Source organism: Protobothrops mucrosquamatus, unplaced genomic scaffold (genome assembly GCF_001527695.2).
Source record: "Protobothrops mucrosquamatus isolate PMUCROS unplaced genomic scaffold, P.Mucros_1.0 scaffold6702, whole genome shotgun sequence".
Taxonomy (NCBI): domain Eukaryota; kingdom Metazoa; phylum Chordata; class Lepidosauria; order Squamata; family Viperidae; genus Protobothrops; species Protobothrops mucrosquamatus.
Window position 1 is genome coordinate 8856 of NW_015392520.1, and position 16457 is coordinate 25312.

Genomic DNA, 16457 nt, shown 5'->3' on the forward strand with positions numbered 1-16457 from the left:
CTCTAGGAGATGATAGGAGAATAAAAACAGGCGTGGCTGGCTGGGGAATTCTGGGAGTTGAAGCCCACTCGTCTTAAAGCTGCCGAGGTTGAGAAGCACTATTTTAACTAATAATAACAATAATTCTTCACTCAAAATGTATGGAGGGAAAGAAGGAGAACTATTTTTTCTTCCTTTCCGGGGGAGGAGGGAGGGAAATGATATTTTAAAAGGCAAAACGTTGGAGAACGATTTGAACCCTTTTGCAGAGGGCTTTTCCGCTCTCGTCTTTTTCTCCCAATTGTCTCCTTCCTCGGCTCAAGAAGATGAAACTCACAAGAATCCAAAGTCTTGCCAAATTCTCCTTCCAATGTGTATCCAATGAGGAACGTAAAGACGTAAAGAGATCAAAAGTGTCTTCTGCTTGTAGAAAAAAGGAACATTAAAAAAAATCCTTCCTTCCTTCCTTCCTTCCCGATTCCTGACCCGCTTCCTGCTCGCCAAATAAAAGAGATCAGAGTCTAAGGACAGCCCCCCCTTTTTTTCTCCTCCCCTCCCAAAATGACCGCATGCAAGTGCTAGCGCTGTTGGGGACCGGGGGGGAGGAGATCAGCAGCCCCTCTTTTGCGCCGCGGAAAGAAAAACGGGGAGGGGGGCATCGCCACGCGAGTCAGACAACAAGAAAAAAAATATATAGCACACTGTCTTCCCGTCCCCTTCCCCATCCGAGTCTTAAAGAAGAGAAGAAGAAACTCAAAAGTTAGGGCGTATCTTGAGGCGTTTGCCCACCCCCCCACCCCAAAAGAGTGACCGACAGCTAAGTTCGGGGGGGCAAGAGGCAGGGGCGCTCCTCTGCTCCAGAGGCAGCTCCGGCGATGCGGTTGCAGAGTTGGTGCGGTCGGTGGGTGGAATTCAGGATCCCTTCCCGGGAAATTTAGTTCATCGCTCTAAAGTCTTTCACGAGCCGGAATCCAGATATAGGGACCAGAGAGTTCCTCGACGATTCTCTTGATCTTGTGGTAGACCTCTTCGAAGCTCTCTCCTTCTACGATGGCTGGAGGGGAGAGAAGAAGGGAGGCAGAGCACCCTGGGGTGAGCAAGGGGGGGATCCTCTGAAGGGGTCATGGCCCCATCGCACCCCCGCTCGGAGGAGGAGGAGTTGGAAGTGGGACTGTCTGACGGGGAGATGGCACATCTCCCTTGGGATGTTTAGAGAGGACGATGTTGTCCCAGACCCTTGAGGCATTGGGGGAGGTGGTCGACCGGATGGAGAGCTTCCTGCCCTTACAGACACTGGGGGGGGGAGGGGGAAGGGGAGGATAAGCTACAGACAGGCAACGGTGTTGCGAGGCAGTGGATCCCCTCTGATGAGGAACAGCTGCCTCCCCCGCTCGATCCGAGGGCACGGAGAGTAGAGCGGAGGCAAGCTCAAAGGAGGTCGGCAAGGCTGCTGGTGAGGAGGCCGCCCTGCCTCTCCTCACACCTCACACCTCACCCTTGACTCGTGTTTCTTTCTGTGCCTTGCCATGGGCCTTTTGCAGGGGTGGGATTCAGCCGGTTCACACCAGTTCGTCAGAACCGGTAGCTAATTTTTTTTGTTGCCCAGGCCCAGAACGGACTTCCGGAAGTGGCATCCACACAGAGAACCGGTTGTTCCCATATTTGAATCCCACCACTGGCCTTTTGCCTCATGGACTTGCCTTGCCCTGTATCCCTCTATCTCATTTAAATCCCACCTATCCCACTTAACTGTCGAGGACTACCTGCGTACTACATAACCCATGTTTCTCTTGAGAAGGAAATGTTGCTCTCAACTCCATACCAGCTGCGAGGATGCCCGAGACTCACATCCACACAAACACACTTCGATCGTCTCCAGATAAATTTGTGGAATAAATACATGCAGGTGGACTAGAAACTTGAGATTATAGTTTTTTTAAAAAAATAATAATTGTAAAGATTACGGATTTGAACCTACCTGAAAAGCATTCTGTAAATTCCTGCTCCAGTTTCGTAGCTCTGTCGAAGGCCTTCCGCGCCTGCTCCTCCGTTATCCGCTTGTTAATTTCTCTGGGGTCACAAACAGCACACATTAATGACCCCGGAAAAAAAAAACCTTGGACCGCCTTGTCCCCTCGTTCATTTCAGCCCTGGCTCTCTGTACATGGGCAGAGAACCTCACTGGGGTGGTTCCTCCTCCTCCTCCTCCTTGGTCTAATGGTTCTGTGTTTGCTCAGGGTAAGGTAGACTATTCCTGAAAATGAAAGCTCCAGATGTGTTGGAGTAGCCTTTGTGCTGATTGTGAGTGATGGGAAGGGTAGTAGTCCAGACCGTTTTCAGTTGGAGAAGGGTGGAATTTGAGCAAAAAAAAGGGCTGCCATTTAAGTGAATTTCTGTCCCGGAGCTGATGGTCATTCAAGGGGCCCCCGAACGGTTCTCTTAATGGAGAAAGGACTGAAGTCTCTTAACTAATTGAGACCTAACCTGCGTGTCCCTGACTGCCCCTAAACAGGGAGGCTCCATCTACCAAAACTCCTTCCAGCCAAGGGCGGAGCCAGGGTGACCTGCTGTCTTCCCTGCTCTTGTGGCGGGGAGTTCCGCAGCACAATCCCCTGCCATTTGGATTGCCTTGCTTCCGTGTGTCTCTCTCCCATCAGACCCCAACATTGGGGAAGGAGGACAAAGCTTTCCCCCTAGCCCCCTGGCTTGGCTGCAGCCTCTTTGTAGCCCGCCCCCAAACCCTGACCAGCACATGTGTGCAGCCCCCCTCCCAGTTCCCCACCCTGCAGGACCCCCCTACTCACAAAACATTCTCGAGGGAGTGGGGCCGGATGAAAATGGCGATGGGGTGAAGCTGAGCGGCTTGCAGCCTCCGGACGGCGTTGGCGGAGACGTCCAAAATGCAGTGCTTGCCCTGGACAGGGGGGGGAGAGGGGAGGGAAGAGAACGATGGGCTCAGGAACTTACACGTACAACCGTTGCAGCATCCCCGTGGTCACGTGATCAAATTTCAATCGGCGTGTATTTATGACGGTTATACTGTCCTGGGGTCACGTGATCCTCATTTGTGGTACTTGGCTGCTGCTGACTTGGCTAAGAAGCTGTGTGAACCAGCCCCAGCCATCTCTCTTCCTTGCGGGGGTGTCTCAAAGGTGGGGTGGGGGGGTCACAATATGGCAAGCCACAGCCCACGTGGATAAAAACCCCGTTCTACTTTTATGCTCCTCCTGCGGATGACTCTGCTCGCCCGTCTCCGTGTCCTGCCACGTACCTGCTCAGCCACTTCCCGTACGGACTGGACGCTTGTCCCATAAAGGTGGCTATTGTACTGTCCGGCCTCGATGAATTTGTGGCCTTGAATGTCCTTCTCCATCTTCTCCCGCGAAGCCACAAAGTGGTAATCTCGGCCGTCCACTTCGTACTCCCGTTTCGGCCGCGTGGTGTCTGCAAGGGAGGATTTGCGTCGCTCCCATCCAGTGTAGGGTGGAGGAACCCTCTCCGTAGGAGTACGCCCTGCGCCCCCATCCCCCAAATCCATTTCCCCAGATCCAGTTAAGAGATCCAAAACCCCAGATCCCCCCCCACGGGGGAGGACCGCTCTGCGGTGGACTCACGTGGCACGCAAGACCCGAATTTGTCTGGAAACTCAGAAAGGAGGTCGTCGTTGACACGGTCCTTGGTGGGCCCCAAAATAATGATCGGACGGGCATAATGAACTGGAACAAAAGGCAGACAAGTTAAAAAGAGGAAGGGTCATCATGATTAGAAGGGGGGGAATCCAAAACCCAAGCAGGGACCTCGAAATTTCGAGCCACTGAGATCATTTGCGGATAGCCCCAACAGTGCGTGCAAATGTGGGTAGGGTATGACTGCAATTGTGTCTGAGTTAAGATTCCCACAAAAGGGGAGACCACTGTCTCCCCCACTCCCCAGAATCATTGTTGTCCAAGTATTCCTCGATTTACAATTCATTTAGTGACCATTTAAAGTTACAATGGCACTGAAAAAAGGGACTTATGATCGTTTTTTTACACTTATGACAGTTGCAGCATCATGAAAATTTGGATGCTTGGCAATTGACTCATATATGACAATCGCAGCATCCTGGGGCCACTTTTTGCGACCTTCTGACGAGCACAATCCATGGGGAAGCCGGATTCACTTTACAACCCTGTTACTCACTTAACGACTAAAGTGATTCACTTAATAACCGCGCCAAGAAAGGTTGTAAAATGGGGCAAAACTCAGTTAACAAGTATCTCGTTTAGCAATATAAATTTGGGGCTGAATTGCGATTGTACATTGAGGAGTACCTGTATTTAAAAGTGGGCACAGTAGGACTTGGGAAACAAGGGACTATGCCGGAAGTGTGTGGTGTGTGTGATTGTGTGTGATTGTGTGTGTCCAAAAATTCAAGATGGCAGCTATCGTCCGCAGATAAGCCCGGGGGTGCAAAAGGCCTATAGAGGCAAGTGTCTGCATTGGAAGGGAATTAATTAGCAGAATACTAGAACAACAAAATTGGAAGGACCTTGGAGGTCATCTAGTCCAAAGGTCACCAACCTTTGTCGGTTGGCGGACCGGAGGAAAAGGGAGGGAGGGAAGCATTTTACACATGTGCATGCGCACGTGGCCGCAAGCACCTACATGCTGCAAAGGGTTCGGGGCTAGCACCTGCGTGACACTAACCCTACCCCATTCTTGCGTGGCTCAGCGTCTTGTTTCTGCACGATGGCATCCGTTTTTGTGCCTTGTGCGGCAGTGACCCATTTTTGCACCCCGCAGCGCGGCAGCACCCCGTTTCCACACCCCGTGGCATGGCGGAGTCCCATTTTCATGCCCTGGAGTGCGGCGGTGGCTGCTTTCGCACCCCGTAGCGCAGCATCCTGTTTTTGTGCCCCACAGCCATGGCGCTAGCACAAGTGAGGGGGTGTGCATGCACACACGCATCCACTGTCCAGCCTGTCCCATGGCCCAGTGGCCAGCAGGCTACGGTCCACTACCGGGCAGCGGCCCACAGGTTGGGGACCCCTGATCTAGTCCAACCCCCTTCTCAAGCATGCAGGTGGGAGAAATCCAGGACATTTCCCCAGGTGTTCCAAATTGGCTTCATGGCTTTTTCTCTGGCTGTTTTGGAACTGTTCGACTTTGATGTGATATCAAAGGAGAAATCAAATTGAAAGAACTGAAAGAAGAAGGCAAATTCTGGGGGGCATAGTGTGTGTGTGTGTGTATGTGGGGGGTTTGACAGAGAGTTTGGCCAAGGAACCAACCCCCCTGCGCCAATCTGCTGCCTTTCAGAAGTGTTGGACTACACCTTCCATCACTCCCAGCCGATTCAGAGAAGCCTTTCAGCTGCCTTGACCAGCGATGGGTTCTTCATTCCCATATCTACATCTGATAACCATTTCTACGTCTTTCCTGAATTGCCTATGTTTTTCCTTTTTTTAACTCCATTTGGGGGAGGGGGGTTCACACAGCTTTTCTGTCCACCGCATTTGCCCTGGAAGATGGGACACCGATGTTGTGAACCACAGCACCAGCGGGGGGACGAGCAAAAAAGCCAGAAATGGGGGGTTTTCACCTTCCATCTGCACAACGGTTTCGTAGCTCAACACAGCATCTTCTCGACCTGCAGAGGAAAAATAGGGAATGTGGTCAAATATTCTTCCTGGAGGAGGAGGAGGAGGAGGAGGAGGAGGAGGAGGAGGAGAACAGGGACAGCGGAGAGAAACAGACAGCAAGCAGGGAAGGAGACGGGAGGAAAAGGGGGTCACCCAGAAGTGAACAAAGGTTCAGGAAGCAGGACAGACTGGCACCCACCTTGACAGCCTGATCCAGGGCCCCGATCCTGGAGGAGGAAGGAAGGAAGAGAAAATAAGGAAGAGGAAGAGAGGAGGAGTGGAGAGAAAGAGAGGGGAACGCACACCTCTGTTTCTGTGATGGAGGTGAGGACTATGTTTGTGGACACTGGAGGGATGTTCCTCCTCAAAAGGGGAGGGGTGGACTCTGGATGGGAAGCTTCTTCCCCAGGACTCCAGGCACAGGACAAAAGGTGGCAGCTGGTCCCACCCTGAGAGGTCCTCCAGATGTGGACAAAGCCCACCACTCTGTCCTGCAGGACACATGGATCTGTATGTCCATGTGTCCTGCAGGACGCGCTGCTCCATGGACATTAAACTGTCTTTGCTACACCGCGCAGGTATGTCTCGTTAGGAAGATTTTTCCAAGCTGCAGAAGAGATCTTCGGGGCTAATTCAGGACAGATCCCTCTACACACACACACACACACACACACACACACACACACACACACACACAACGAGAGCAGCGTGCCTGGACGGCTTGGAGCTGGGTGCCCCAACCTCGTCACCTTGAAGACAGGTTGGCTTTAATTTTGAATTCCCAGCTTGCAAGCTAACAAATTAATAACAGGTGTTACAGGTTGTCCTGGAGTTAGGGGACAATTGGGAGTAGGATTCCCACATGGCTTAGTAACAGCAATCCCTGCAGTCCGAACTGAGGTTGTTCATCACAGTGAATCACAGTGGTGGTTAGATGAGAACCTCCTTAAGCTTCCTGCTGGCTCCACTACCAAAAGCTAATCGGAAGTTGCCGATCCCAGGTGTTTGCAAGCAGGTGGCAGGTAGGTAAGCTGCTGATGTACAGGAGTGTGCGAGTGGCAGGGGAGGCCTGGAAAGCCTTGGATGGGGGGGGGGAAATTGCCGGGGTGTGTGAGTGGCAGGGGAGGGGTGACAAGGGTGTGTAGAGTGTACAAGAGTGTGAGGGAGGCATAGTGGGGCTGAGGGTGTATGAGGGTGTAAGGGACATGATGAACCTTGGGAAGGGTGCATGGGAGTGCACAAGTAGTGGGGAGGTGCAGCAAGGCTCGGGGATGGTGTATGAGTATGCAAGGGAGGCACGGTTGAGAAGGGTGTACAGGCAGTGGTGGGATCAAATATGTGAACAACCGGTTCTCTGCATGGATGTCACTTCCGGAAGTCCGTTCTGGGCCTGGGCAACAAAAAATTAGCTACCGGTTCTGCCGAAGTGGTGCGAACTGGCTGAATCCCACCACTGTGTATGGGGCTGTGCAAGTGGCTGAGTCAGTGCATGTTTAGAGGGTCAGGTGAGGAAAACTAACATCAGTGACCTGCAACTTTTCCTGCCGTCTTCCCCAGTGACTTTCTGGGAAAGCCAGCAGGAAATGTCACAAATTATGCATTCACATAATTGTGAGGCCCTGCAACCGGTTGTAAATGCGAGCCAGCTGCCAAGCGCCCAGAGCAGGATCACGTGATTTCATGACGTAACTCCGAATGGTCATAACTCGAGAACTACCTGTCATCAGAGAGGGTTTGGCCAGACTCCAGATTAGTCACTTCTCGGTAATTCCAAATTATCTCTCAGTGTACAGTTCTTGACAAATGCCCCACAGTTATGTTGGGGTCCTGAACCCCGTCTTTTGCAAGACCAAGGATGGACTCACCTTTGCTTTTAACCGCGTCCACTCCCGTCGCTCGACCCTGCAGAAGGCAGAGAGAGAGAAGGCGCATCAGTTGGGGACCCCAAGGCCTTCCTTCTCAGCCCCCCAACAATCGCCAAAGTCCAGGATCTTCTCCAACTGCCCAAAGACGCCTCCCCACCATTAAAAACCACCCCAAATGGCACATCAAATTTTGCCACTAAGAATTGAGCATCTTCACACTGATTTTACGAGATCGATTGACACGATCTAGCATATCAATTTTTGGCGACCACAAAGGGATTTGGTGGTTTTTGCACAACCAGGCAAGACCACAGACATGTTCCAAGATGGGAGAATTTGGCCACAGCCGAACACATTTTAATGCATGGATATGTAGTGTGTGTCTCTGTGTGCCCTGAACCCCACTTTCGAAAGTTGCAGGAGAGACCCCTCCCCTCCCCAAAGATCCTCTCCCTTACCGCCTCTTGCTGGGAATAAAGCCAAGCTCGTCACTGTCGCCATCCGGATGGACACGTCGCGCCTGCCACCACTCCTCGTCGGAAGCGTCAATGACGTGTAGGACGTCGCCAAAATGGAAACTCAGAGCTTGGCTCAAGAAGCCACAATCCTTGGTCTTGTCGTAGTCGAAGAGAGCCCTGTTCGATGGAGGGGGGGATGGGAGTGGGCGAACAGGTGAGAAGGCCAAAATGTCACGGACTGTTTCAAACTTGCCCCTTCCCTTAAATTCGCTGGATGGTGAGATGGGCTGCATATACAGTTCCTCAAGCACGAAACCCTATATCATTTCAGACAAACGGCTGTCCAGTCTCTTCTTAAAAAGTCGAGGACTATCTGTGAACGGGACATTTCCACCAGGAAAGTTCACAGATTCTTATTTTTAAAATAATATAGTTACCACCCCTCTGGTGATTTTTATTTTTTTTGGGGGGGGGACACCCCTGGACTCTGGAATGGGGGTCCTAAGGGCTGGGGGCTCACCGGATGTAGAAGCCCCTTTTGGGGTTACTCCGAAGCGAGGCGGTTCCTGAACCCAAACTGCTGTTCATCAGCTGTTCCCGCAGATCGTGGATCTTGGCTTCAAAGCGGCTGTACTCTAGAAAGGGGAAGAGATCGGGAAACGGGTCTGTGTGTCTTTGTGTGACGCTGGGTCACAGAATCACGGAGTTGTAGAATTGAAATGCCCCCAAAGATAATCAAATCTGGTACTTCTCAACCTTGGGAACTTTAAGAGGTGAGGACTTCAACTCCCAGAATTCCCTGGCATGAATACATTCCTTTTGATCTGTACACCCATTGTGGCCTGCTTACTCTCTTTTAATACCTCCCTCTGCGATCTCTCTGCTCTAGGAGATAATAGGAGAATAAAAACAGGCGTGACTGTCTGGGGAATTCTGGGAGTTGAAGTCCTCCCCTCTTAAAGGTCACCAGCTTGAGAAGCATCAAACACAGAGATGATCACTGACACCTCCAAAAGCGACAGGTGACATCTCAATGTCCCCCCCACCCCCATTTCAAACAGCCCCCTCCTCTGCAGACGTTTCCACCCAGGGCGGGTCGAAAAAGTCAAGATGGCAGCTGAGACCAAAGCCATGCCTCTTTGTTGTGCATGGCACAATACAGAGACAGACACAGTTCTACAGCAGTTCATTTAGTGACCATTACGGACCAGGAAAAGGGGACTTATGACCGTTTTTCACACTTAATCCCCCCCCTCCTCGCCACTTTCCAGTTTGAGGGTTGATTTTCATCCACCCTGTCTCCCGTATCCACTCGTGTGCCCCGCGTTGGGTCTCTCTCTCCCCCACCCCAAAAAAATTGTTACCATCTGGCTTGTACTGGGCGATAATGGTGACCGTCTGCCCGGCGTTTTTCAGAGCGATGGCAGCTTGTTCGTGGGTAGCGTTCCTGAGATCCACGCCGTTGACCTGTCGGAAGAGGTTAATAAGCGATCAGAAGAGCTGGAAGGGACCTTGGAGGTCTTCCAGTCCAACCCCCTGCTCAAGCAGGAGACCCTATACCATTTCAGACAAGTGGCTGTCCAGTCTTTTCTTAAAAATCTCCAGTGATGGAGCACCAACAACTTCTGATGGCAAGCTATTCCACTGGTTGATTGTCCTCACTGTCAGGAAGGTTCTCCTTAATTCCAGGTTGCTTCTCTCTTTGATCAGTTTCCAAGCTTTGTTTCTCATCCTTCCCTCTGGTGCTTTGGTGAATAATGTGACCCCCTCTTCTTTGTGGCAGCCCCCCCCCAAATACTGGAATACTGCTATCATGTCCCCCCTAGTCCTCCTTTTCTCTAGACTGGCCAGACCCAAATCCTGCAGCTGTTCTTCGTATGTTTTAGTCTCCAGGCCTTTGATCATCTCTGTTGCTCTTCTCTGCACTTTTTCCAAAGACTCAACATCTTTTTTGTAATGTGGGGACCAAATCTGGATGCTGTATTCCAGGTGTGGCCTTACTAAGGATTTACAAAGCGATACTAATACTTCCCTGATTTTGATTCTATGCCTCTGTTTATACAACCCAGGGTTTGTGTTAGCTTCTTTAGTTGCTGCCACACACTGCTTATTATACTGCTTTATAATATAATATATATATACATACATACATACATACATACATACATACATATATTATGATAAGCAGTATAATAACCAGTATAATAAATATTACAATAAATATTATATATATTATAAGCAGTATAATAAATATTATAATAAATGTGTATTATAATAAGCAATATAATAAACCATACTAAATATTGCAATAAATATTGTATATTATAATAAGCAGTATAATAAACTAATAAATATAATAAATATTGTATATTATAATAAGCAGTATAATAAAGTATAATAAATATTATATATATTATAGTAAGCAGGATAGCGAGCAATATACTAAGCAGTATGATAAATATTATAACAAATATTATATATATTATAATAAGCAGTATAATAAACTATAATAAATATTATAATAAATATTACATATATTATAGTAAGCAGGATAGCGAGCAATATACTAAGCAGTGTAATAAATATTATATATATCTTCTGATAAGCAGTATAATGCTTATTATCCTGCTTCTGGCTCAACCCCAGGCCCCCCACCACGCCGTCCCCCCCTTGGAGGGATCAGCAGGAGTGGGACGGGGGGGGGGGAAGGATCTTACTGAGAGGATCTGGTCCCCTTTCCGAAGTTCCCCGCTGAGGTCAGCTGGTCCTCCGGCCAGGATGAAGGAGATGAAAATGCCCTCGCCGTCTTCGCCCCCCACAATGTTGAACCCCAGCCCTGTTGAGCCACGGTGGATCACGATGCGACGCGGTTCCCTGGAGAGAGAAAAAGCGAGGGTGTGAAACTTAAAAGGGTCCCAGGGGGTCATCTAGTCCAACCCCCGCTCCCCTGCTGGCTGGGCTACTCTGGGAGTTGAAGTCCGTACACCTTCAAGTTGCCGAGTTTGAAACGGACTCCCCTCCTCCTGGTGTCTCGCGCGATTCCTTCCTTGGCCTGCCTCCCTAACCCTTTCAGCTAATTACAATCTGTACTCAGATCTCCGCTTGGTCTCTTTTTCAGACGAAACGAACCCCAATCCTTCACGTCTTCCTCTGCGGTGGCCACATGCCCTTTTGGCAGCCCGCCGGACTCACTCCAAATTGAAACCGTGTTGGCCACTGACTTGTATTTATGACGGTTGCGGCGTCCCGGAGATCATGCGATCCCCTTTGGTGATTCCCTTAACCATGTTCCTCGTTTAACAACCACAGTGATTCCCTTAACAACAGTGGCGGGAAAGGTCGTAAAATGGGGCAAAGCTCACCGAACGGCATAAATGTTGGGCCCAGTCGCAGTCAAGAAGAGCCGTTCGCTGCCCTTGGTGCTGAATCCACAGCCGCCTTCAGCACCACGGACAGCGAACGGCGTGGCCAAGACTCTGTGGCAGGTGCGCGGATGCCACACCCCCCAGGAGGCGGAGCCAGAACTTACCTGGGAATATCTTCCTCCCCCATCAGCTCTTTCGGGATGGGGGAGTACCTCCGAGGAGAGGTGGGGGTCATGGCTTGTGGGTAGTCGCTACCCAGGTAACTCTGATGACCGATTTCGTTGTCCAGGTGATGAGAGTAAGCTAATCATAAAGAAGAATAATAATGATGATTTATTGGATTTATATGCCAAACGAACATGCAAAAAACCAAAAGGGAAGGAAGCACGATTAAAAAAGGGGGAGGTGGCATTTTTGCAGAGGCAAAGACCTTTAATTCAGAATTTGCAAATATATATGTGTGTGTGTGTGTGTGTGTGTGTTTTCGTAGATTTTCACGGGTACAGGTATGCAGGTCTTGGCGTATTCGGGTCTTTTCCCGTGTGAGATTGAGAGTATCTTGGCGACGTTTTGACGAGGTCCCACTCGTCATCTTCGGCTTCATGCTTGTGTGAGCCACCAACACAGCCAACCACCCAGGATGTTGCAACACAAAACTCAGGATATCACTACACTAGATCTCAGGATGTAATCACACAACCCATTACCCAGGTCGTTATAACACAAAAGACTAATGGGCACACAGCCAGCCCCTCAACTATTCAGGATGTTACGAAACAGCCGAACAATCCGCAAACAATAGCTCCAACACAGCCAACCAACCCAACTACAGCAACTAAGCCAGCACTCCACACCCCCCCACCAATATTTATAGAGAGACGGCAGCTCCGATCACACTTGGCTCGCACAAGCACGAAGCCGAAGACCCCAGCCTGAAGATGACGAGTGGGACCTCGTCGAAACGTCGCCAAGATACTCTCAATCTTACACGGGAAAAGACCCGAAAACGCCAAGACCTGCATATATATATATATATATATATGTAGGTCTTTAGTTATTCGGGTTTTCTCCCGCGTAGAATTAAAAGTATATATATATATATATATATACAGTATATTTCTTATGTGTTGGTGGAGAGTAACATATTTTTTTAATAGATCAGTGAAGCTCCGCAAATGTTAAAAATAAAGCTCTTTAAGGTCCCCCACAGCCAGAGATACAAAAAAAAATCCCTAGTTTTGCAAGAATGATGAGTTTAGTTGGGTTTTCTCTGGAGTAGCCAGGGTCGTTCGCAAGCCCACGGTTGACCAAGGATGCCTCCGTTATGAGGTTGTCTAAGAGGGGAGGAGGTGGAGAGATCAGGAGGAAGGGGCGGGAAGCCACTCACAGGAAGTGAGGTCAGGAGGGGCGTAAGAGTCGTTCAGGTCGAGGGTGGTGGGCTTGGCCACCTTCAGGTAGACAATGTCAAAGGTGTTCTTCAGAGCTGCCACAGCGTCTTCGTGCATGACGTCCTCCAGACTCACATTGTTCACCTGCAGGGGAGGGGAAGAAAGGGCTGTTGATTGACAGACTCACCTGTGGCGTTGGGTGAAGGCACTCCGCCTCCCACTCAACCCATCTTCATCCTGGTTCGTTACAAACTGAGCATCTGCTTAGCTCAGCATTTCTCAACCTCGGGAACTTTCAAAAGTGTGGACTTCTAACTCCCAGAATTCCCCAGCCAGCAATGGGGAATTACACATCGGAGATGAAGGGAGATGTAATCCCGCTCACTGAAAGATCCCCTCTTGTGGAAAGTTGTGAATAATTTCCCCCAGCCTATGCTTAGGGGTGCCGACAGGAAGAAAGAGCCGGTTACATCACACATATCATGACTTAAAGGCACCAGTTCATGAGTTGGGTTGGGTTGGGCTAGGTTGGGTTGGGTTGGGTTGAGTAGAATTGAAGAGTTGGATTGGGTTGAGTTGAAGAGTTGGGTTGGGTTGAGTAGGGTTGGCTTAGATTGACTTCAATTGAGTTGGGATGAGTTGAGTTGGGTTCGGAAAGGTTAAATTGGCTTGAGCTGAATTGTTGGGTTGGGTAACATTAAGTTAGGTTGAGTAGCATTGAAGAGTTGGGTTGGGTTGGGTTGAGTTGGATTGGGCTTAGTGACCTTCAGTTGAATTGGGATGAGTTGAGTTGGGTTTGGTAAAGTTAAATTGGGTTGAGTTCAATTGTTGGGATGGGTAAGGTTAAATTGAGTAGTGCTGAAGAGTTGGGTTGGGTTGGGTTGGATTTGATGAACTTCAATTGAGTTAGGATGAGTTGTTGAGTTGGGTAAGGTAAAATTAGGTTGAGTTGAATTGAATTGGGTTGGGTAAGGTTAAATTAGGTTGAGTTGAATTGAGTTGGGTTGGGTAAGGTTAACTTAGGTTGAGTTGAATTGAGTTGGGTTGAGTAAGGTTAAATTGGGTTGAGTTGAATTGAATTGGGTTGGGTAAGGTTAACTTAGGTTGAGTTGAATTGGGTTGGGTTGAGTAAGGTTAAATTAAGCTGAGCTGAGTAGTTAGGTTGAGTTGGGTTGGGTTGGGTTAAGTTAACTTGAATGGAGTTGGGTTGAGTTGAGTAAAGTTAAACTGAATGGAACTGAAGATATCTGAAGCATTATGGCCAGATCTATCAACCCTTATTAATCTGGATTGAAATTATCTAATCCTTTTGGCTATCTCTAGATTTAATTTTGGGGGAATTCTTGTAAGGCCGTTCCCCCACCCTGGTTCTTGGGCAGCCCACCACAGCCCCGCCCAGCCCGGGCCTTACCGCCAGGATTTTGTCCCCGATCTGCAGCCGCGCGTCCTTGTGGGCTGCCCCGCCCTCAATGATTTTGGTGACGTAGATGCTGTTGTCCCCCGGGATGTGCTGGTTGCCCACACCGCCCGCAATGCTGAAGCCCAGCCCTGCGGAGGAAGTCCAGAGAAGAAAGTTCGTGAGGAAGTCACCTTCTGGAGGAAACATTTTCTTAGAGCTGAATTCGTTTTTAACACAGGGGTCCACCACCTATGGTTCACAGCCCGGTACCGGGTCCACAACAGGCCACGGGAATATGTGGCAAGCTCCACACCACTCACGGTAGCGGTTTTAACCATTTTAAGAAGTTTCCTGTACAATCTCTAACATCATCTAGTCCAGAATTTCCCAACCTTTCTGGCTGGACAGCTCAGAAGAAAAGGGAGAGGCAGGGAAATATGCGCGCACACGGCCCGCGCGTGCATGTGCAAACAGGCGCATGCACGATGGTGGTGCTAGTGTGTGCATGCGTGCTCAAGTGGGCTGCGTGCACCAATGGGACGTGAGCTGCCTAGCGCATGTGCAAACAGGCCATGTGTCCCCACGGAACACGCGCTGGCACAGGCGTGTGTGCGCAAATGGGCCGCAGGCGCCTGCGTTGACACTGGCGGCAATGCTAGCGTTCCCACGCATGCGCAAATGGTGCTACCGCCAGTGGGGCAGGCTCGCCAGCTATTCCCGGGGCCCAGTGGCCAACAGGCCGCGGCCTGGTACTATCCCATGCCAGGATCCACTGCATGACATGAGCATCTGGATAACAATTAGAACTGACATTTCGTACTAAAAGGCAGCATGGATGCAACGGCCCTTCTCCCTCATTTGTGCCCAGCACGTGGCATTTAAAGATACACTGTGCCTGCCACGGGAGGTTCCATTAGCCGTGCTAGGGATCATGGGATGGTGGAGAAGATCTTTTTTCTCTACGATCAGAAGCAGAACCAGACATAAAGTCTCTACTCAGGACGGTGCTTGTCAACTTTGGCCACTTGACGACGGGTGGACTTCAGCTCCCAGAATTCCCTGGCGCTAATGCTATCCCTTTCGCTAGGTACACCCATTGTGGCCCGCGTACTCTCTTGTCATCCCTTTCTCTGCAATCTCTCCGCTCTAGGGGGCATAGGAGAAAAAAACAGAAAAGGAAGAAAGGCATGGCTGGCTAGGGAATTCTGGGAGTTGAAGTCCACCCATCTTAAAGCTGCTGAAGTTGAGAAAGACTGATTTGGGGGGGTAATGTGGCTTCACCCAAACGGGAACTGGGGTTCACCGAAGCAACAGAGCCCTAAAGAGGGGGGATACAAGCTCCCATAGGTCCGTGGGAAGCCCTGGGGGACCAGGGGGGGTTACCTTTAGGGCCTTTGATCAGCTTGATCTCGAGCACCTTCTCCGCCAGCGGTTTCCGACGCATGACGTAGAGGCGCACGATGGAGCCGGCCTCCTTCAGCGCTTCCACCGCCGTGCTGTGGGTCACCTCCCGTACGTCCACATCGTTCACAAAGAGGATGCTGTCGTTCACTCTGTTTCCGGGGGAGAAATCAGACCCCACCCCCAAAAAATCAGGATTGTAATTCCGCCCAGAGTCACTTGGTTGAGTCGGGCGGCTGGGAGAAAGGGAACGCACGAATTAAAATAAATTACGGGCCGTCCTCAACTTACGAGCACTCGCTTAGTGACCCTTTGGAGAAAAAAAAGGGACTTACGGCCGCATTTCACACTTACGACCGTTGCAGGGCTAGGGTTGGTGAGTCCTGGGATGGGAGACCACCAGGAGGGCCAGGTTTCTAGGTGTTCACCTTAATCTGCCATCTTGAGCGGCCGCCCCTCCAGGGATGATTTTGGTGATGAAGATGCTGGGGTCGTCGCCAACGTGTGGATTGTCGGTGCCCCCGGCGATGCTGAACCCCAGCCCGGAGTTGCCCTGGGAGAGAGCAAGGTCTAAGTGCAAATGGACCCCATACGACTGCAACCGAGGACTTCAACTCCCAGAATTCCCCAGCCAGGAAGGCATCCTTGAGTCCCGTGGACTTCAACTCCCAGAATTCCTCAGCTGGCTGTGGAATTCTGGGAGTTGAAGTCCACAAATCTTAAAGTTGCAAAGTTGAGAAACAGCAACATAAATGACTTCCTTGTCCCCGATCTCACACACACACACACACACACACACACAAAATTACCCTCTCTAGTGTGATCTCTTCATATTCCATCTCGCCTTCCGTTCCATTTACCTGGTGGGGGGAAAAGGTGCAGTTAGAGGTGGGTAGATTTACTGACCCAAGAGGGAAAAACTCTTCTGGAAAACCTTCGGGATGTGGGGAGGGGGGGGGAGAGAGAGGGGTGGAAGTG

The 16457-nt window shown here is 50.3% G+C and overlaps 1 protein-coding gene across 1 annotated transcript; it reads right to left on the reverse strand.

Annotated features, from left to right (window-relative positions):
* Positions 1-926: 926 nt before the first annotated feature.
* On the reverse strand, positions 927-16345 carry DLG4 (discs large MAGUK scaffold protein 4). The gene is made up of 18 exons (XM_015829669.1): positions 16289-16345; positions 15908-16032; positions 15462-15631; positions 14091-14227; positions 12679-12823; positions 11456-11594; positions 10644-10800; positions 9291-9393; positions 8447-8561; positions 7927-8103; positions 7469-7505; positions 5803-5830; positions 5564-5611; positions 3594-3695; positions 3251-3423; positions 2784-2893; positions 1958-2049; positions 927-1033 (listed from the first exon to the last, which is right to left on the reverse strand). The coding sequence occupies exons 1-18, from the start codon at positions 16316-16318 to the stop codon at positions 927-929; spliced, it is 1995 nt and encodes a 664-aa protein (XP_015685155.1). The 5' UTR covers positions 16319-16345.
* Positions 16346-16457: the final 112 nt, after the last annotated feature.